The 22,211-nt window shown below is 48.0% G+C and overlaps 1 protein-coding gene and 1 long non-coding RNA gene across 2 annotated transcripts in view; both read left to right on the forward strand.

Moving 5' to 3' along the window:
- Positions 1 to 8,157, forward strand: part of LOC112064959 (uncharacterized) — a 15,345-nt gene extending 7,188 nt beyond the window's left edge. Inside the window, exons 2-5 of the long non-coding RNA XR_003676795.2 lie at positions 4,107 to 4,293; positions 5,261 to 5,523; positions 6,437 to 6,594; positions 8,000 to 8,157. This is a non-coding gene — a long non-coding RNA (uncharacterized lncRNA). The remainder of the gene's footprint in view (positions 1 to 4,106; positions 4,294 to 5,260; positions 5,524 to 6,436; positions 6,595 to 7,999) is intronic.
- Positions 8,158 to 13,084: 4,927 nt separating this feature from the next.
- PRSS45P (Putative serine protease 45) lies at positions 13,085 to 21,901 on the forward strand. The gene is made up of 6 exons (XM_007126087.2): positions 13,085 to 13,242; positions 15,314 to 15,340; positions 18,837 to 18,984; positions 19,493 to 19,767; positions 20,634 to 20,797; positions 21,131 to 21,901. Exons 1-6 carry the CDS (start codon positions 13,143 to 13,145, stop codon positions 21,362 to 21,364), a joined length of 948 nt encoding a protein of 315 aa, XP_007126149.1. The 5' UTR covers positions 13,085 to 13,142; the 3' UTR covers positions 21,365 to 21,901.
- Positions 21,902 to 22,211: the final 310 nt, after the last annotated feature.

Raw genomic sequence — 22,211 nt, forward strand, 5'->3', positions numbered from 1 at the left:
GTATATCTCTCCATCTGTTGGTATCATCTTTAATTTCTTTCATCAGTATCTTACAGTTTTCTGCATACAGGTCTTTTGTCTCCTTAGGTAGGTTTATTCCTAGGTATTTTATTCTTTTTGTTGCAATGGTAAATGGGAGTGTTTCCTTAATTTCTTTTTCAGATTTTTCATCATTAGTGTATAGGAATGCAAGAGATTTCTGTGCATTAATTTTGTATCCTGCTAGATTACCAAATTCATTGATTAGCTGTAGTAGTTTTCTGGTAGCGTCTCTAGGATTCTCTATGTATAGTATCATGTCATCTGCAAACAGTAACAGCTTACTTCTTCTTTTCTGATTTGGATTCCTTTTTTTTTTTTTTTTTTTTTGTGGTACGTGGGCCTCTCACTGTTGTGGCCTCTCCCATTGCGGAGCACAGGCTCTGGACGCGCAGGCTCAGCGGCCATGGCTCATGGGCCCAGCCGCTCCGTGGCATGTGGGATCTTTTGGTAATATTTTGTTGAGGATTTTTATATCTATGTTTATCAGTGATATTGGCCTGTAGTTCTCTTTCTTTGTGACATCTTTGTCTGGCTTTGGTATCAGGGTGATGGTGGCCTCATAGAATGAGTTTGGGAGTGTTCATCCCTCTGCTCTATTTTGGAAGAGTTTGAGAAGGATAGGTGTTAGCTCTTCTCTAAATGTTTGATAGTATTCATTCAGGTAGCTTCTTCGCATACATGTACAGATCAGTGCTCAGTCCAGCACTCAAGGGGGCACCTCCACTGATCTCTGGAGTTCTCTCTCTGTGTAACTCTCCACTCCTGTATTGTCTGCAAAGCTGTCTTGGTGTGCGCAGCCTCTCAGCTTCACCTGCTTGCCTCAGGGAGCCTGCTGGGTTCTGCCTAGGCCCTGTCTCTCTGCACTGCAGCCTCAAAACCCTCTCAGGCAGTAAACAGAGGCAAAAGTAGGGCTCACTCAGTCAATCAGCAGTCTGTCCTTTGTGGCCTGGTGTCCAGTATCTTCAAAAGTGTTGTTTCATACTTTTGTCAGTTTTGGTTGTTTCAGGTAGGAAGGGCAATGCCTATTAGTCTATCTTGGCCATAGGAGAAGTCAGCATATGCAGTTAATAGGATTCTTTAAGAATTTTTTTAAAAAGACTGAGGGACTTCCCTGGTGGTCCAGTGGTTAAGACTTTGCCTTCTAATGCAGGGGGTGTGAGTTCCATCCCTGGTCGGGGGGGCTAAGATCCCCCATGCCTCGTGGCCAAAAAACCAAAACATAAAACAGAAGCAGTAGTGTAACAAATTCAATAAAGACTTTAAAAATGGTCCACATCGGGGCTTCCCTGGTGGCACAGTCGTTGAGAGTCTGCCTGCCGATGCAGGGGTCCGGGAAGATCCCACTATGCCATGGAGCGGCTGGGCCCGTGAGCCATGGCCGCTGAGCCTGCGCGTCCGGAGCCTGTGCTCCGCAACGGGAGAGGCCACAACACTGAGAGGCCTGCGTACCGCAAAAAAAAAAAAAAAAAAAAAAAAGTCTGTCGTATCTTTAAGTTGCTTCTCTTTTTTCATTCTGTAATTTGGTGTTTCTCTTGTAGCATTTTATTCAGTCTTCCTAAAATGTCTCTTATTAAACTTTTCAAAGACCACAATCCAGATTATGTCGATCCTCTCTCTAATCTTTCTCTATTTTATTGATTTCTGCTCATGTTTCCCATTATTTCCTCCTTTCTCCCAAACTCTTTCATTGAGTTTACTCCATTATCTTTTCTACATTTTGAGTTGAACTCATTTGTTATCAGTTTTCTTTATTTTCTGATATAGTCAAAGCTATAAATTACTTTCTGGGACTACTGTGGCTGTATCAGATACAATTTCATAGGTATTGCTTTCATTGGCATTGATCTCTAAAAAGTCATATTTCCCTCATGATTTTCTTTTTTTAAAGATTTTTTTGATGTGGACCATTTTTTTTTTTTTTGCGGTACGCGGGCCTCTCAGTGTTGTGGCCTCTCCCGTTGCGGAGCACAGGCTCCGGACGCACAGGCTCCGGACGCACAGGCTCAGCGGCCATGGCTCACGGGCCCAGCTGCTCCACGGCATGTGGGATCTTCCCGGACCGGGGCACGAACCTGTGTCCCCTGCATCGGCAGGCGGACTCTCAATGACTGCGCCACCAGGGAAGCCCCGATGTGGACCATTTTTAAAGTCTTTATTGAATTTGTTACAATATTGCTTATGTTTTATGTTTTGGTTTCTTGGCTGCAAAGCATGTGGGATCTTAGCTCTCTGCTTGGCTTCAAAGCATGTGGGATCTTAGCTCTCTGACCAGGGATCAAAGCTACAACCCATGCATTGGATGGCGAAGTCTTAACCACTGCGCCACCAGGGAAGTCACATGATTTCCTTTTTATTTATTTATTTATTTATTTATTTATTTACTTTTTTTTTTCTCTTTTTTTTCCCCATGATTTCCTTTTTAAAGGAGGACCATTGTCTAGGGTTTTAGCTTTGTTTCAGAAAAATGGGATTTTTAAAAAGTTGTTCTTTTTCCTAATATATTTATTTATTTATTTATGGCTGCGTTGGATCTTTGTTGCGGTGCGTGGGCTTCTCATTGCGGCGGCTTCTCTTCTTGCAGAGCATGGGCTCTACGCACACAGGCTTCAGTAGCTGTGGCTCAGTAGTTGCTTGAGGGCTCAGAAGTTGTGGCTCATGGGCTCTAGAGTGCAGGCTCAGCAGTTGTGGTGCATGGGTTTAGTTGCTCTGTGGCATGTGGGATCTTCCTGGACCAGGGCTTGAACCCGTGTCCTCTGCATTGGCAGGCGGAGTCTTAACCACTGCGCCACCAGGGAAATCCCAAAAGTTGATTTTAATGTTATTGATGTGCGGCTCATGAACAGAATGTGTATCACATTGATTACTTGAGATACTGGTTTTTCCTTAGGGCCTTGATTCTGAAAGTTCCCTGTGTGTTCAATGAGTGTTTTCTGTTGGTAGTTGTAAAATTCATCATAGTGCTGTTAGGTGTAGATGATAAGGTGTGAGAGTCAAATAGTCTATATTTTTGCTTAATTTTGCCTACGTAAGTTGTCAGCTTCCTAAGAAGAGCATATCAGAAACTCCAGTTTCCCATAAATTGGTCCTCTTTGCTTTACCTTTAAAGGCTTGTCATTGCATTTTCTCCTTCATGTCTTCTTCTTACTGTATCTAACTCCTTCTGTCCCTTATACAATCTTGGCTTTAAATGCTATGATTTAATAACCAAATTGCAATCCTAGCTTTATTTTTGCACCAGTGTGACCTGGCATTTCACTTTATATTCCTTTATTTCCCATGTATCTGTATCTCTCTGTTGTAAATTTGTCTCTTCAGAGAGTCTATTTCTGGACTTTGCCTTTTCCTCCAACATGAAAGTCCTTATGTTGTTTGGTATGTTCAACTCATTTGGGCTTATTGCAGATGCTACTGCCGTTTTGTCCTGTATTTTCTATTTACCATACTTTCCTTTGTTTTTCTTTTATCTTTCATTGGGCAGATTGCATTTCTTTTTCTTTTTCTTTTATTTATATATATATTTTTTAAGGGCTCCAGTGATTAGATCACGCTGAGGTATATGATCCAGAATATCTCTACTACAAAGTGGAGAAACTACTTACATGTTCAAGGACCTTAAGAACATGACCTGGAATAGGTTTGGTTGAATATGCATGAGGTGAAGATCTTGGAGGAGCAGCTTTGGGATTCGTCCCTGGCCCAGTGTTCCTGCCAACAGGAGGGCAGGCGCGGAGCTGCCGCGAGGGGGCGCCGCAGAGTGCAGAGGCAACCAGAGGTGCCATGGCGTCCCCGGGCGTCCCCCGCAGCGGCGGCAGATCCCTGGGCCTCCTGGTCTGGCTCCTGGTCCTTCGGCCTCTGCTCAGTGAGGCCCGGGCAAGCAGGAAAAAGAGAAGGCTGGGCTGGGCTGCTTGTCTGGGGGTGGTTGTGGGTAATGGGGTTTGGCAGGTGGGTCTTGGGGGATGGAAGGTGGGGTTTGAGGGTGAGTAGTGTGCGATGGGAAGAGGCCAGTGATGTGGGGGGTGCACTCCGATCAGCTCCTCTTCTCACTGTTCTTTCATCTTATCCAGGTGAGGGTGATGGACCCAAGGAGGATTCTGCAATGAGCCTGGCAATCAGGAGGCCCCCTCAGCTTCAGGACACCTAAAATCCCTGAAGATTCCAGTACCCACTGTGTTTCCTGTGCCGCCCGCACCCCCAGTGGGAGACACTTTGAAATCTTTTAGGACCCTGTATTTGGATGCTTGCCTCTTCAAGGTACTGCTTCTGTACCGGACTGTACAGGCCCTCCTGGGATCCAATGGGGAACACGGCCTGGCTGGGGGGTTGAAGGGTCAGACTATCCTGGTGGAATTGAGAGAAAACCTGGCTCTGCCCTGGGGCAGGGTGGAGGTGGTGTACGTGGGGCTAGTGGAGGATGTGGAGGACGTGGAGGTGGAGGTGGTGGAGGGTGTGGAGGTGGAGGTAGTGCAGGTGGTGGAGGTGCAGGAGGTGTAGGTGCTAGTAGAGAAGGTGGAGGTGGAGGAGCTGGAGGTGGTGGTGGTGGAGGAGGAGGAGTTGGTGGTGGAGGTGGAGGAAGACGTGGTGGAGGTGTAGTTGGAGGAGGAGGAGCAGGAGGTGGCGGTGGTGGAGGTGGAGGAGGTGGAGGTGGGGGAGGTAGTGGAAGGGAGGTAGCAGCTTCACCTCCAGTCCTCTTTTTACTGAGCCAAGGAGCATGTGGCCATCAGATTATGAGGACAGTTGATGGAATGGCAGCCCCAGAGAGAAAGTGGCCCTGGCCGGTGAGCCTGCAGATCAGAAATGTCCAGAAATGTTGAGGTTCCCTCATTTCCCCACCGTGGGTGCTGATCGCAGCTCACTGTGTAAAAGGGTGAGAATTTGGGGTGGTGGGATTGGGCTGCTGGTCGGCCTGTCTCCCTACCTGAGCTTTCCTTTCCTCACTTTAAAACAAGGCCAAAGCCCCTGGTTTGTGCTCACTATGAATGAAACGTGAGTTTTGCATTTCTACCAAGGTCCCAGGTACTGCTCTGGTGGTCCTGGGACCTCACTTGGAGAAGCACTAGCTCGAGTGGTTAGGGGTCTGTGGAGGGGATGTGGTTTAGAGGGAGAAAATGGCTGATGGCTGGTGTAGGAGATGGGGAACAGGCTGGGAAGAACCTGGAATGGGTGGAGGGGAGTGTAGACGCTCCAGCATCCCTCTGAGGTGCATGTTGTCTTCCCGCAGCTATAAGGACCTTACAGTGAAGATGGGAAACACATTTTTACATTCGGATTGCCTAAGTGCAGTGGTCCTTCCAGTTCAAGACATCATTTGGCATAGGGATTTTAATGTAAGCCTTGTCACTAACGACGTTGCCCTTCTTCAGCTGGCCGACTCTGTGAATTATTCTTCGTACATCCAGCCAGTGTGCCTCCCTGAAAAGAAGTTTGAAGTGAAAGCTGGGACACAGTGTTGGGCGACTGGATGGGGCCAAACTTTAGAATTCGGTGAGACTGGCAGGCAGGATCTGAGGTGGGCAGCCTGGTGCCGTGGGGTTGGCCTGCAGGCTGAAAGGAGGGACAGGGAGGCTGATTCTCTAACAGGTGGGCAAAGGGGGAGGTGGAGAGGATGCTGCCTGGGAGTGATTGAAGTGCAATAGGGATTTCTATTGTTATGTTAGGACCTGGGGGCTTGGGTCCAGGTATTATGGGTTCTCTCCAGGGTGGATTTCAGCTCCAGGGTGATGAGCTGTCTGCCAGTCAGAGCTGTCCTTCTCTGGAATTACCTGGCAGGGGGCAGGGAGCTTCTTGTACTTGGGATGTAGGTCTAGCCAGAGCAGGCCTGTTGGTGAGTCTGTAAGGCCTCCTGTGTGGGAAGAGGCTGGTTGGGTACCTTTGGGCACTACCTGTCCTGGAGTCTGTGACCCTTCCCTGTACAGGCACCTGTCACTGTTACTGTTGATACTCGGAGTGACAGACACTTGCTTTTGTATCAGGCTGGTAAGGCCTTGCCTCTTTCTGACCTGATGTGTTCCTCTTTTTGACTTGGCTTTGCTTCTTACCTCCTCTGTTCCCCATGTCAGCATTTGGCCTAAGGTCCTTCTTTGTCAAATAAGACAATACCCACTGTCCTTTCTTTCTCTAAGGGGGCAACAGAGTGTGAATGCGCTGATCAAGACCCAGGATACAGGACTTCCTTGGTCGTCCAGTGGTTAAGACTCCACGCATCCACTGCAGGGGGCGTGGGTTCGATCCCTGCTTGGGGAACTAAGATCCCGCGTGCTGTGCGGTGTGGCCAAAAAACAAACAAACAAACAAACAAACAAAAGTTAAAAAAATAAAAAGACCCAGAATGGGATCTGGGGGCCCCTGTTCTATTCTACTCGTGCAATCCTTTTACTTCTGAGTTGTCTCTCTGTAGCCACATCACTGCCACGTGTTCTTCAGGAGACTGAGCAAATCATTCTTCACCACAAGAAATGTAATCAGAAGATACAGACACGGTTAGGAGTCCATCGCCAAGTAGTTGGAAGAGGGATGATCTGTGGCTATCACGAAAAGATTAAAAGTCCCTGCAAGGTGAGTTCATGGGTCCCTGGCCACCTCTGCCATGAGGTTGTCCCCTCAAAGTTTCCTCATTCCCCAGCGGTGGAGCCTGGGTTATTTGCCACCTCCTCTTTCAGCCTTTAATTAAGGAGATTCAGGGGAGAACCCCTCAGGATGCCCCTGAGCTGGCCTGGCCTGTTCCTTCAATAGGGAGCAGCCCTTGCATCCTGGGCGTGCTGCCAGGGTGTGGTGAAGTTGGGGGTGATGATGATAATAATGTAAGTTCGTATAATTGAGTTCCTTCTATGGCGACTTACTGTGCCAGTGTGAGCATTCACCTACATTAGCTCAGTTACCCAGCTCACAACCCTGCAACATAATTATACATATTATTATACAGATGTGGTCCCTAAAAGACATAAGTTCAAGGTCCCCCTGGGAGTGCCTGGGCCCACAGTCTCCCCTTTGCACCAAGCAGCCTTTCTGAGCAGGGGGCATCTGAGCCAGGTCATAGAGGATGAGTATTTGGAGTCTTGGAAAGAGGAGGACATCACTGTTGGGAGAGGGAACAGCAAGTACAGAGGCTCAGAGTTCTGAAGTACGTGTCGTGTTTAGGGAATGTGTTTCAGGTCTGGAGCAATGAGGTGGCAAATATGGCCAGAGAAGGTGATTGTAATCAGAATATGTGTGGCCTGCAACGCTGTGCTATGTTTCTCGTTCCTGTCCGTGCAGGACTGTAGGCCAGGAGTTTGTTTTCACCATGTAGGCAATGGTGTTGAGCCCCAGGCAGGACCTGGGCTGGTGGGGCGGTGAAGGGGTTGTGTTGGAGGTTGAGTCATCAGTTCTTGGTGACTGACTGCATGTGAGGGTGCGGGTGAGGGAGAGCTTGAGGAGGACTCTGAGTTTCTGACGTGAGCTGGTTGGTGGGGGGCCACCAGAGCAGTTTTGGGAAAGGATGTGCAGCATGTGTGAGGTGGGGTTTAGCATGACTGGTTGTGTTTGGAGAGAGGGGGAACTGGTGAGAGGATATTGTTGGCTATGTGGGTTTAGGGGCAGGGAGAGATTTCAGGGTAGATGTGATGATTTTGAGTCCCCATGCAGAAATGATACTCAAAATAATTTACAGCTGTGGAGGCCTAGGACTGACTAGTTGGAATTGACTCTGACCTTAGAGTTGGAGAGGGGCTCTGGAAGCTGCTCACAGTGCCAGGGGATGCCCCTCTAGTTGCTGGCTGTTGGGAGGTTTGGAGAGGGTCATGGGGAAGGGGGTCAGGCAGTGAAGGATTAGGGTCACTGAAAGAGAATTTGAGTATATCCTGGCAGGACTGATGTACAGGGCTTACTGGCTTTATAGCTCCTCTGGGTCCCTGAGCACCTGGGAAGGAGTAGTATTTCTCAGATGATGTTAAAGTTTCCAACTCTCAAATCTCATTCACAGAAACCTGGGCCTGGTGGGTATCTGGGAAAGGACCTAGGTGCCTATCTCCCTAGTGCCTTGCTAGCAGTCAGCCTGCTCTGATGATGATCCCCTTCCATTCCTGTGTTTGTTTCTTCTTTTTCTCCACGGAAATTCTGGAGGTCCCCTGGTCTGTCAATTTAATGACTCATGGGTCCAGGTGGGGATTGTGAGCTGGGGTGTTCACTGTGGTCACACAGAATTGCCTGCAGTTTATACAGAAGTTAGTTACTACAAAGACTGGGTCATTGATCACATCATTAAGGTGTCCTTTTGTGGCTCAGCAGGGTTCTTTATCCTAACGCTGTGTCTGGTGCTGCCTCTGGGTATCCTGGTGACCCCGTGATCACCCTGGCCCACACCCCCTTCTGTTTCTGAGTCTCACACTAGCCCTGCCTCTGACCTCCCACTCCTACTCAATGCCCTTTCCTCAATTTCGTTTGGGATCCACTGACCCTGTGGAGATCCACATGACAGAGAGTGGCAGCAGGAAAGGAACCCTGGAAGTTTCCCGGCCTGGTGATACAGGAACCGGCCTCATCCACACCTGCACCGTGACTGTGCTCTACATGCTGGAAAGGAGTGGGTGAAGCCATCCCAGCTGGATGGCCAGCGACCTGCCAGGTGACACTTCATGATGCTTCAGCCACATCTTGGAGAACATCTAGCAAAGAAGGGACATCATCACCGGTGAAACAGCGTTAGACCTGACACTTTATCAAACCAGTCCGCTTGGTGATTGTTGGGCGAGAGTGAGGAGGCATCACCATGTCCACATCTGACTCAGCTGTCTGGGTTGGGAGAAGGTCCCCGGCTCCCCAGTGTGGATGCATCTGTGAGTGTCCAGTGTCTGCCACACAAGCCCTCCTGGGGTAACTCAGTCTTGGAACCCCCTTCCCAGTGCTCCAGTGGCCACATCCAGGCTCACCCCAAGTTGTGCTGAGGCATTAAGCAGCGTGGAGATTTCAGATGTCAACTGAATAAATGTTTGGTTTGTTCTTTTGTGTTCTTATGCTCTGCTCTCCTTGGGACTGTGGGGTTGCATATAACATGCTCTGTAGAAAACTATTTTCTCATTTGGCTTAGAAACTATTCATGGTTCTTATTAAGCCCTAGAGGGAGAGGTGAGTCTAAACCTGCTCATTTGTGAGTCTAAGGATGGTTTTAGCCAGCTGGGTCCTGTTCCCTGTACTCCTGTTATAGTCATCAGCATGTCTGCGGGGAGCTTTGTAGCCTAATTTCATAGCCTTTATAGCTCAGAGTAGAGAATCAAGATAGACTGGAATTAGGAGTAAGTAAAATTAGGGCATGAGCAATATTATTCCTCCTCCCCTGCTTCTACTTGCTGCTCACCTCCACTGTTACCAAAGATTGCATTCCCACAGGGAGGATTATAAGAGAGATTCCCTATATAAGGTACTGGCTCTTTACCATTTTTCCAGGACAGAGTGTCCCAGAGTCTCTGTGTCTTGCTGGTGATTAATTCCCTCTCAATCTCCTGTCACCTGCCCTTCCAGGGGTCAGCGTTTCAGCTCCCAGATATCCTTGGGCTTCAGAGTGCAGTCTGTCTCATGTGTTGCCCGAGGAAGGCTGGGGTTGAGAGACTGGGAACTTACATGAAATACAGTCTATTAATAAGTATCGAGCCAGCTGCTCTAAGAAGCCACTGAAAATCAAAACAGCGTGGTAGGGGCACAAAAAAAGACATATAGTTCAATGGAACAGTATAGAGAGCCCAGAAACAAACCCACACACGTATGTTCAATTATTCTTCGACAAAAGAGGCAAGAATATACAATGGGAAAGAGTCTCTTCAGCAAGTGGTGTTGGGAAAGTTGGACAGCCGCGTGTAAATCAATGAAGTTAGAACACACCCTCACACTATACACAAAAATAAACTCAAAATGGCTTAAAGGGGACTTCCCTGGTGGTCCAGTGTAAAGAATCCGCCTTCCAATGCAGTAGATGTGGGTTCGATCCCTGGTCAGGGAACTAAGATCCCACATGCAGTGGGGCAATTAAGCCCTTGCACCACAACTGCCGAGCTTGCGTGCTTCAACTAGAGAGCCTGTGTGCCACAAACTACAGAGCCCATGCACTCTGGAACCCACACGCCACAACTACAGAGCCCACGTGCCCTGGAGCCTGTGTGCCACAACTGGAGATGAGAAAAACCCATGTGCCGCAACTAGAGAGAAGCCAGCGTGCCGCTGCAAAAGATCCCGCATACCTCAACAAAGATCCCACGTACCGCAACTAAGACCTGACGCAGCTAAAATTAAACATATAAATAAATAAAATAAATCTTTTAAAATATGGCTTAAAGACTTAAATATAAGACATGACACCATAAAACTCCTAGAAGAGAACATAGGCAAAACTTTCTGACATAAATCATACCAACTTTTACTTAGGTCAGTCTCCCAAGGCAATAGAAATAAAAACAAAAATAAACAAATGGGACCTAATCAAATTCACAAGCTTTTGTACAGCAAAGGAAACCATAAACGAAAGGAAAAGAGAACCTACTGACTGGGAGAATATATTTGGAAATGATGCGACCGACAAGGGCTTAATTACCAAAATATACAAACAGCTCATACAACTCAACAGCAAAAAAACGAACAACCCAATCGAAAAATGGGCAGAAGACCTAAATAGACATTTCTCCAAAGAAGACATACAGATGGCCAACAGGCACATGGAAAGATGCTCAACATCGCTAATTAGTATAGAAATGCAAATCAGAACTACAATGAGGTATCACCTCACACCAGCCAAAATGGCCATCATCAAAAAATCTACAAATAACAAATGCTGGAGAGGGTGTAGAGAAAAGGGAACCCTCCTACACTGTTGGTGGGAATGTAAATTGGTGCAGCCACAATGGAAAACAGTATGGAGATTCCTCAAAAAGCTGAAAATAGAGTTACCATATCATTCAGCAGTCCCACTTCTGGACATATATCTGGACAAAACTATAATTCAAAAAGATACATGCGGACTTCCCCCTTGGTGGCACAGTGGTTAAGAATCCGCCTGCCATTGCAGGGGACACGGATTTGATCCCTGGTCCAGAAAGATCCCACATGCCATGGAGCAACTAAACCCGTGCGCCGCAACTACTGAGCCTGTGCTCTAGAGCCCGTGAGCCACAACTACTGAGCTCGCGTGCCACAACTACTGAAGCCCACGCGCCTAGAGCCTGTGCTCCGCAGCAAGACAAACCACCACAATGAGAAGCCTGCGCACCGCAACAAAGAGTAGCCTCCGCTCACTGGAACTAGAGAAAGCCTGCGCGCAGCAATGAAGACCCAACGCAGCCAAAAAAAAAAAAAAAAAAAAATACACGCACCCCTATGTTAAGAGCGGCACTATTCACAATAGCCAAGACATGGAAACAACCTAAATATCCATTGACAGATGAATGGATAAAGAAGATGTGGTACATATATATAAAGGAATACCACTTAGCCATAAAAAAGAATGGAACAATGCCATTTGCAGCAACATGGATGGACCTAGAGATTATCATACTAAGTGAAGTAAGTCAGAAAGAGAAAGACAAATACCATATGATATCACTTATATGTAGAATCTAAAATATGACACAAATGAACTTATCTACGAAACAGAAACAGGCTCACAGACAGAGAACAGACTTGTGGTTGCCCAGGTGGGGAGGGGGAGGGATGGATTGGGAGTTTGGGATTAGCAGATGCAAACTATTATATATAGAATGGATAAACAATAAGGTCCTATTGTATAGCACAGGGAACTATATTCAGTATTCTGTGATAAACCATAATGGGAAAGAATATGAAAAAGAATATCTATACCTATGTAACTGAATCACTTTGCTGTACTGTAGAAACTAACACAACATTGTAAATCAACTATACTTCAATAAAATAAATTTTTAAAAAAGAAGCCACTGAGTATTTATGGGTTAAAAATAAATTTAATTTCTTGTTCCTATGTCATCCCTATCAGGTGTTCTTGATCAGCAGGTGGATTTTCTCCATCTTATAGCTCCACTCAACCCTGTGGCTCATGCTTTCCTACCTCAGAATTCCCTGGAGGGCTTGTTAAACTACAGATCACTGATTCTACTGCCAGAGTTTTCAATCCTATAAGTCTGGGGTGGGTCCTGAGAATGTACAACTCTAACAAGTTCCCAGGTGATGCTGCTGCTGCTCTGCAGACCACACTTTGAGAACCATTGCTCTGCATTAACAGATGTAGAGAAGTGAACCTCCTCTCTACTGCCTTGGCATGGAAGTGGCATCTGTAACCTCTCCTCACCTCCTATTGGTGCAACTCATCATCCGGACCCCTTTAGATGCTAGGGTGGGGAATGTGGTCCCCAAAGCTGGATCCCCCACACTGGACAGGAGCAGCAGGAATCTTGGTTGTTATCTCCCAATCTTGGACACACTGAGCAGATCCAAAGACCACATTCTTCTACAAAAACACCCTGTGAAAGCCCAAGAAATGGTGGTATTCGCCACCATTTCTTTCAGTTTCCACCATCCCACTGACGGTTTGTGGAAGAGGATAAATGCCTTTCCTTTGAGTTCTCCCCCAAGACTCTTTGTTCATCTCAGGTCCAGCTTAAATGTCACTTTTGTAAAGACATCCTCCCTGATTCCCTAGCCTTACTGTTCTTGTGCTTTCTACACCTTTTCAGATTCTCAAATCAATATAAATTATGATGCTCTCCAATGCACGAAGCCCAGGGAAACAAGGTTATGATCAGAGGCTGGACGACAAGGTGCCAACACCAGTCCAGGGATCTGGATGTGCCTTCACCGGCCAGGTTTTGGGGGACAGTCACCCACTTAAGGCACTTGGGGGTACTTCCATGGGACTGGCCACTGCGGAAGCAATGACAGGCCCAGGGCTCTGCAGTCATCTTCAAGGAACCGGCACGAGGTGGGGTATATGCAGAGGAACGTTCAGCGTTCCAGGGGCACCATCACGGGTCCGCGACGTCATCACGTGCCGGAAGGGCTGTCACGTGCCGGAACTCCGTCACGTGCGTCATGTGCGGGAGACGTAGTCGCGGCGTCCAGGGCTCGTGCGAGCCGTCCCTGCTGCCGCTAGCGGACGCCTCAGGGGAGTCATGGCCGCATCGTTGTCCTGCGTCAGCGCTGGGCCTGCAGCCTCGAGGCCCTCGGGCCTGAGCTGCCGCCTCCTGGTGCTGCTGCTGCTGCTGAACTCCGGTGAGGCGGCGCCTGCTCTGCGCCGCTCCCGTTCTGGGTCCTTCTTCCCCGACGCCGCCACGCCCCCGCAAAACCCACACTCGAGGCCGGGACAGTCCCCGCGGCGCCTACCGGCAGCCCCTTCTCCTCCGCTACCCCTCCGGGCATCTCCCAGGGCAGTTCCGGGGATCCCAGACTCCCGCGCTCTCAGCTTCCGCCCTCAGACCCGCCAGCCCTGTAGCCTCCTGGGGCCTTGTGGTGCGGGGGGGGGGGGCACCCCTGCGTTTCCTCCTGGAGGCGTGGATGTCGCGGCTGAGACCTGAACCACCCTCTTGACGGCATCCTCAGGCCTCTCACGCTCTACACCCCCAGCCCAGCCTCCCTCATCTTTCCACGCAGCAGGGCGCTGCTGTAATCGCGCTCCAGGCAGGCGGTCCGGGCCAAACTCATGGTCTCCAAACACTTAAACGAATGTTCCTCACCTCACTTGCTTCCCAGACCCTCAGCTCCTACCGAGGGTGCCTCACTAGCAGCGGCTTCCTTCCCTCAGGAAACGCATGCCCTCAGGTGCTGTCCCCTTGACTCCCTCAGCCCGGGGGCCCCTCCAAACCTGACAACTCAGTGCCACCCTCTCCCCTTTCCTTAGGAATTAAAGACAGGCCTCCTGTTCAAGGTCAGCCTGCTCACCCCTGCTCTGGACTCTGGGCCCTTCCTGTTCTCTCATCGATCTTTATCCTCTCCCTTTCTATTTGCTGTGTTTCTTCACCCTATCTCTTCCCCTCACTGCCACATTTCTCAAAATAAGTTTTCACTTCATGTTTCCTTCAGGTGCTTGCTCACTTCTCACTTAACCCTTAGGCCATTCCTCGCATGTCTCTGTCCTAACATCCCTAACCTTTCTGCTCCTCCCTCTTTTTTCATTTTCTCTAGTCCCTTGGCTTCTCTCAGGCCATGCCTCCTAATTCTCCTCTACCTCAGGGTGACTCCCTTGCCCTTCTGTGTCCCTCCCAGGCTACCCATGCTCTGTTCATACCTGACGTATTGGTGTTCCCTAAGATGCTGTCTGGGTTCCTTCTTCACTGCTCCCTGGGTGAACTCACTTGCTCTGGGCATTGAGCTGCCATGTATGTGATGCTGCCTCACAAAACAATGTGCATGGATGTGCAGCCACCTGCTGGACATCTGTACCTGGATGACCTAGAACCATCTCAACTCCTTGGGTTCCAAAGTTGAGGCCCTCTTCTTCCTATAAACTGGGTTCTCTTACTCAGTGGATAGTAGTCACTCTTCTCTAAAATCAGAAACTGGGGGGTCATCCTAGACTCATCCTTCTTCCTCAGTCCCACATCCAGCTCACCAAGTCTGTTCTCACTGCCACTTCTTCATTCAGCCCTCATTTCTTGCCTGGGTTCTGCAGAGCCTATGGTGGGATCTTACTGTGTTCAGTCTTGTTACCTTCCTATCTATTCTCCATACTGCCTTCACAATACAAGTCTGACCATGTCATACCTCCATTGGCCTCCCTCCTCCCAGAGAGTCTCACTCAGGCTTCTTGGCCTGGCTTATGAAGGCACTTGTGATTGACCCCTGACTTTCTTCCCCTGGCATCATTTCTTGTCATCATGGGCCTTGCCCTTTATCCTCTGGAGTCTCCAGCTTACACCATGGTGATTCTTTCATAAAGAGTGTCGTCACTTTTCATTTCTGTTTAACCTTCTCATCTTTAAGATCTGGCACAATAACCCCTCTTCCTAGAAGCCTCCCTGTCCACCACCTCTTCTGGGCTTACCTGACACCTGTGGCCTTGTCCCCGCATTGATCGCACATGGGTGATTGTGTGTTTACTTATGTCCCCTCTGCTTGGAAACCTGCTCCTCAAGGGCAAATACAGGATGTATCTGTCTGATAACACCTCTGTACACCCCCGCTCCCTGCCCCCAGACCCCGGCCTTGGGCTCCAGGCTGGGAACAGAGTGGGAGGTGGGGAAATATTTGGTGAATGAATGAATTAACTAATTAATGAAGAATGCACCTTTTCACTGTCATCCTGTTACAACCTGTTACTTCATCTCTGTCTCCCTTTCTCCTCCAGGTTACAAAGGAGACAACACCAAACCAGGTGGGTAAGGTGAGCCCCTGCTTCAAGAAAACCTTGGATCCTGGGAGGGTATGTTCTGAAGAGGGTCACAGAGATAATGTTTCTGGGTCTGTAAGAAGCAGGAATTCAGTCTAAATGGCCTGCCTTCTAAAGAACAGCCTGTGCTGTTCAGGACGTACAGAATCAACAGTGCACATTAAAAGAGTATTTGGGCCTCCTGTGGGAATGCAGAACCTCTTCAAGTTCAACCCAGGCTGCATCCCATCAGGGAACATGTCCAGGAAGCTGATGCAGATCCTTTTCCACACAGGAACATTTTGAGCTCTAAACTGTTCATTTGCAAATGGAGCCTCTTGGGCCCTGTGGCAGTGTCTACAGAGCCTGGCTCTTCTGGGGTCTTCCTGTCTTTTTCCTTAGACCTCAGGGGTGGAGGGTTGGGTTGCTCCTGCTTGTTTGCGGGCTTCCTTTGTCACAGGTGCACCCTGATTTGTTATGGATTGTTTGGTTGAGTAAGTTAGTTATTTCTGCTTGTGTCCATGCCCCACCCCTATTCCCCCTCTTCACCCTTCTCCCAGCCTTTCTTGTATATTTGATGTGTATCTTTCTGCTTGTGTGTGTTTTTGTTTTGTTTTGTTTTGTTTTTTTGCGGTACGCGGACCTCTCACTGTTGTGGCCTCTCCCGCTGCGGAGCACAGGCTCCAGACGCACAGGCTCAGCGGCCATGGCTCACGGGCCCAGCCGCTCTGTGGCACTTGGGATCCTTCCAGACCGGGGCACGAACCTGTGTCCCCTGCATCGGCAGGCGGACTCTCAACCACTGTGCCACCAGGGAAGCCCTGTGTGTGTTTTTGTAAAAATACATATTGTGGTTTTGTGTGCATGTATTTCTAACTTACGCAAATAGTATGTTCTCTAGATCTCTTTCTGTTTCCTTCTCTTTTCATTCAGTCCCATTTAAAAAACATTTTATTTGGAAATAATTTTAAACTTACAAAAAAGACTGCAAAAATAGTACAAGGAACACACACAAAATTTTTTTCAGAATCAGTTGAGGGTAACATACAGCATGGTTCTTTATCTCTAAATACTCTGGTGTGTGTTTTCTAAGAATATTCTCTTAGATAACCACAGTAAAAGTTATCAGTTTCAGAAATTTACATTGATAGCATATTTTAATCTATTGTCCATATTCCAATTGAGTCAGCCCTCTGCATTCCTACGAGCAGAAGGTGTATATATTGCTACAGACCTCCCACCCCTTGGCATGATCCAGCTTTTACATTTTTTGCCTATCTAATAGACAAAAAAATGACTTCTTAATTTAACTGACATTTTTCTCATTACTAATGGGTTTGAACATGTCTCATTGTGCTGTTGGCTTCTTGAGTTTCCTCTTCTAATAAATTGACCGTCTTTATCCTTTGCATATTGTCTATTCTTTTTTCTTGTTGATTTCCTAGAGTTCCTTGTATATTCCTAATAAAGGTCTTATATTGATTTTAGATATTGCAAATATTACCTCCTAATCTGTCATCTGATGGTTAACTTTGTTCCTGGGGTCAAAAATCCTTGATTTTGATGTAATCAAGTTAATCAGTTTAATGCTTTATGGATTGTGGTTTGAGGTTTTGTTTAAAGAGTCCTTTCCCATGCCATGCCACATGGTTGGCTGTTAACTTTACAGTTTTACCTTTCACGTTTAGGTCTTCAAGTACTACTAGAGAGGAATCCAGTTTTGTTTTTCTTATTTCTTTTATAGTGAGCGAGTTTTCCCAGCACCATCTACTCAACAATCCATCCTTTACTCACTGATTGTGGTGGTTCCTTTATTTACATTAAGTTCCTGTATTCTCTGAAACAATCTCAAGCTCTCTATTCCTTTTTTTTTTTGGTCCACTTGTCTGTCCTTGTCAATACCACACTGTTTTTGTCACTATGGCTTTGATGTGTGCCTTAATATCTGCTAGGACAAGTGTCCCTTCTTTGCCCTGCTTTGTCAAAGATGGAACTATTTATGGACCTTTGTTTTTCTATTTCAATTTTAGAGTAAGTTTATCAAATTTCTTAAAAATTCTAACTGGGTAAGTGACTTTATAGATTAATTTTGGGAAAAATTACACCTGAAATATTTAGTTATTCTATTTTAAAGCAATGGCTCTTTCTCCATTTATGCCAGTCATTTTCAGTGTCCTTTATTAGAGTTTAAAATGCATTACTGCAAAAATCTTCCTTAGTGTTGGATACTTTAATTCCAGGGTATTTTATAATTTTTAGCTATAAACTGTATCTTATTTTGAATATAGTTGTGCTATACTCAGGTTGGTTGGCATAGAGAAATATTATTGATTTAAAAAGTCAGTTACTGAAGTATTATATGCATACACAAAAAAAGTGCACAAATTATGTGTCCAGCTCAAGAAATTATCACACAGTGAATGCACCTGTGCAGTCTCCACCGAGGTCAGAAAGTAGAGCAGTACCAGCACCCAGAAGCTCTCTTATGTCCTCCCAGTTACTTCCTTTGTCCTCCTCCCACAAAGTATCATTATTCCTGGCTTCAGAAAGTATAATTTTTTTGGCCTGTTTCTTAATGTTATATGATGTTTGCTGTAGGTTTGTGGCATATAACTTGTATAAATAAGGATTTTCTTTCTGTTCCCAGTTTGCTAAGTAGGAGTGTTTTGTTTTTCAGTCGTAAATCTGTGTTGAATTTTTCAAATGCCTTTTTCTGTGTCTATTGAGAAAAGCACAGTTCTTTTAGAGAAAAAGAACTGTTTATGTGGGGAATACACAGCGCTTCCATTGTGGGACCACCCTCGTACCCCAGGACGATCTCTATATGATCATCGTGCATTATTTTAAAAAATATAATATTGGCTAATATTTTATTTACAATTTCTACATCTGTGTTCATATTCATGCAGTCATACAACTTGATTGTTGGAACTACTTGCAAACTGATAGTGTGTAAGCTGTTACACAGAGTGGGAGGCCTCTGTTGGCTCCATGCTGGGACTTTTTCTTGAATGGTCTATGTAAAGACTTCTGACATAGAAGTCTGGAGCTTTTCTTGACTCTGAGTACTGTGGGGACAGAGGCCTTTTGCATCTAAGAGATGCAGAAAGCTTTATAGCCTTTCAGGAACGTGGCCTAGGGACTTACCCTGACACAAGAAAATACATTTCCTGTCCTGGGGCTCCTTCTATGCTTCTCCCTTGTTTTGAGGTTCTGTGCTGCTTGCTCCCTGTGTGTCTCAGTATCTCTCTCCTCCTCCTGTCATGTCTCTGTGTTTCTGTCTTGATGCTTTTTATCTCTGTCATTGTCATTTTCTGTCAGCTCAGTGCCTTTGCACAGGCCACTGCTCTTCTCTCACCTTCAGTCTCCCCTTCTTTGAAATGGAAGCAAGTCCCCAAGTTTACAGCCTCATGCAAATTACCCTGGAGGGCATCTTGGTCACAGTCATTCTTATCCTCCTCTATGCGGCCACTGTATCTCCCTGTCACGCTTGCTTCTGAAGCTTGTGGCAAACCCTGGTGGCCGAAGAATTTGGACGTGACACGCCATTGGCCCTGGGAGGTGAGCCTCCGAGTGGAAAATGAGCATGTATGTGGAGGGGCCCTCGTTGATCTCGACTGGGTGGTGACTGCTGCCCACTGCATCCAAGGGTAAGTGTGGCCCATGGAGACCCAGGGCTGCAGCGGGCCCAGCCTAGACTCCTCATTTCCTCTGTGAAACAACGTGGCAGTGGGGGAGGTGGGGCGGAGTGGGAAGGGATGTCCGGAACAGGGAAGAGTCATGCTCATGATCTCACAGAGGCCAGGGACTGAGCTTGGGCAGGAGCCCCAAGCAACAAAGACTATATCCTGACCAGGGCAACAGCATACACCCTGTATACACCCCACCCCTCACACACATTAGAACATGTGTGCATGCTAATAGCTGCACACTCGAATACACAGCACACAGACCAGGCCACTTGAATCAGCTTGACTGATGAATGAGGAGGCAGTCATATCTCTGACTCTGAGGGACCCCTGGCCAGATGAGCAAGATGGAGTGATCAGGGCAAATCGGGCAGGACTTCTGCTAAGGGGAACGTCCTTGGCGGAGGTAGGAGCATAGTGTTGCTTGAGAACCTGACATCTACCAGGTGGGGCTCTGTGTCTCCTGTAGCACAAAAGAGTATTCAGTGATTCTCGGCACCTCCAAGCTGAAGCCCACGGACTCCACGAGGGCCCTCTTGATCCCTGTGAGAGACATCATTATGCATCCCAAGTACTGGGGCCGGAACTTCATCACGGGTGATGTTGCCCTCCTCCAGCTTCACACTCCTGTCGTCGTCAGCAAGTACGTGCAGCCCATCTGCCTCCCGGAGCCCAACTACAACCTGAAGGTTGGGACACAGTGCTGGGTGACCGGCTGGGGCCAGGTTAAACAGCGCTTCTCAGGTGAGGAGGATGGGGTCGGGGGTGATGTGTGGTACCCCAGAGGGTACACTCCTTTCCTCTGGGGCCTCTCCTGCTGAGCCCCCTCATGGTGCCTCTCAGGAAGCTTGTGGCTGTTACCTCTGGCCCCTGGTTCTTTGGATGTGTTAGGATTGCTCCTCACATGGGAACCGTTGCCATGGTTTACACCACTGCATTTGCTATGGGCACTTCATTTAGTCCTAGGAAAACCTGATGATTTGCCTCTTACGGAAGCTCAGAGTCAGGGATTCATAAATTCACTCACTCACTGATTTGTTCACCTGAGAAACTTCAATGTTCAGGCATCTGCCATACGCCAAACCCTTGTCACTGGTAATGCATGCCCTGCCTCTAGGGAACTCATAACAGTATGGGTGGAAGCACAGATTAACAAGGAAAGAGGCAAAGACTTCATCAGGTGATCTTGAGAGCAAGTCGGGAGGGATCTGGGATGAGCTCTGGCAGAAAGTCTCCCTGAGATGCCTGAAGGAAGAGCGAATGTCAATCAGGTGGCAGAGGGCACAGCCAGTATAGAGCTCAGAGGCTGGAGAGAAGCAGCATGGGGGTGGGGTCTCAATTTCTGAGTGCTTACATTGAAACTTGGATTGTAGCCTGCATGGTTCAGGAGCAAAAGATTCCCAGAGAAAGGGATCCTGAAATAGAGTCTTAGAGGGCAAGGTGCTTGCCCGACATGGTCCACACCACAGGGGGAAGGGCCAAGTGAAGGAGGGCATGGAGGTGTGAAGGGGTGTGGCTGGGTCTTGAGGATGGAGGTGACAAGACCCTGGGAATAGGCAGGGCTGAGTAGAGTGAGGAGTCAGTTCTCACCCCACTGGACTCCTCCACAGCCAACTCCACGCTGACCCCAGAGTTGCAGGAGGCCGAGGTGTTTATCATGGACAACAAGATGTGTGACCGGATTTACCGCAAGATGTCCCTCATCCCCCGTGTTGTCCCCCTTGTCCTGGGGGACATGATCTGTGCCACCAATTATGGAGAAAACTTGTGCTATGTGAGTTTCTGGGAGGTTCTGGCAGCTCTCCTTCGGTTGGGATGACTCCAGGTGGGGGGCATTTCCCCAGGGAGAGGTTTGCTTGGCCTAGCTCTTTGTCATCATCATCAGGTAGTGCTCTGCTCCCATCTTCCTTCCCTGTGACTTTGATTTTGCCTGATATTCTGGGATGGGATCCCCAACTGAGGAGTGAAGGAGGACTCCAGGTAGTGAGATCCTCAAGGAATGAAAGAAGCTTCCAAGCAGAATTCAGAGGGTGGGCATTCTGGGTCCCCCAATCCCTTGGGTCCCAGCTGGGTCCAGAGCCTCCATCACTCCTCTCTCTTTGCCTAGGGGGACTCTGGGGGTCCGTTGGCTTGTGAAGTCGAGGGCAGATGGATTCTTGCTGGGGTGTTGTCCTGGGAAAAGGCCTGCGCCCAAGTACGTAATCCAGGCGTGTACACCCATATCACCAAATACAGCAAATGGATCAAGAAGCAAATAAGCAATGGGGTTCTCTCAGTCCCCTGCACCTCCTCCTGGCTCCTACTCCTGTCCTGGCTGCTGCAGCCCCAAATGGGCCCCTGATCTCCCTTCTCCTTTCTTCTCCGTGCTTTGCCTTTGCCGAATGGGACCAGATCAAGGTTAGACCAAGGTCATGGGTCTGTATTCAACAAGGGTCAAGGTGGGGAAAGAGTGGCCTCTGGGAGACTGGGTCGGGCTTTGGCCTCCTAGTGGGGAGGGATGTGGTGGATGACTAGGCCTTGAGTGACCAGGAGAAGGGAAGTGTGGCCTAGAAGGGCTTTGGAATTAGGGACCAGGATAGCAGGGATTAAATCTGTGCAAACATGAGCTGGCTCTGTTCTCTTTTCTGGGTGGCCCTGGGAGTTGGGGGTTGGTGCGTGGGTAAGGCCTCCTGGAATTAATTCTGCCAGGAGGCTCCCCAGAGTGGGGACTGATGTTTTTTGCTATATCACTGTGCTGGGGCTTTGGGAAAGGGCCTGGGCCTGAGGCATCAGTTTCCTCAACTGTAAATTGGGCATGCTGTAAGAGAGCAGTTGAGACATGCACTGTAGGTGACAGTAGGAAGGACCCACATATCGTGCTCCAAAATCAGCTTTCTTTTTTTAAAAAAATGGCATTAAAAAAAATAACTGATTACAAAAGTTCCCCTCCTACATTTTTTTTAAAATTTTTATTTATTTATTTTTGGCTGTGTTGGGTCTTCGTTTCTGTGTGAGGGCTTTCTCTAGTTGCGGCGAGCGGGGGCCACTCTTCATCGCGGTGCGCGGGCCTCTCACTGTCGCAGCCTCTCGTTGCGGAGCACAAGCTCCAGACACGCAGGCTCAGTAGTTGTGGCTCACAGGCCTAGTTGCTCTGCGGCATGTGGGGTCTTCCCAGACCAGGGCTCGAACCCGTGTCCCCTGCATTGGCA

This window comes from Physeter macrocephalus, chromosome 18, assembly GCF_002837175.3.
Source record: "Physeter macrocephalus isolate SW-GA chromosome 18, ASM283717v5, whole genome shotgun sequence".
NCBI lineage: Eukaryota > Metazoa > Chordata > Mammalia > Artiodactyla > Physeteridae > Physeter > Physeter macrocephalus.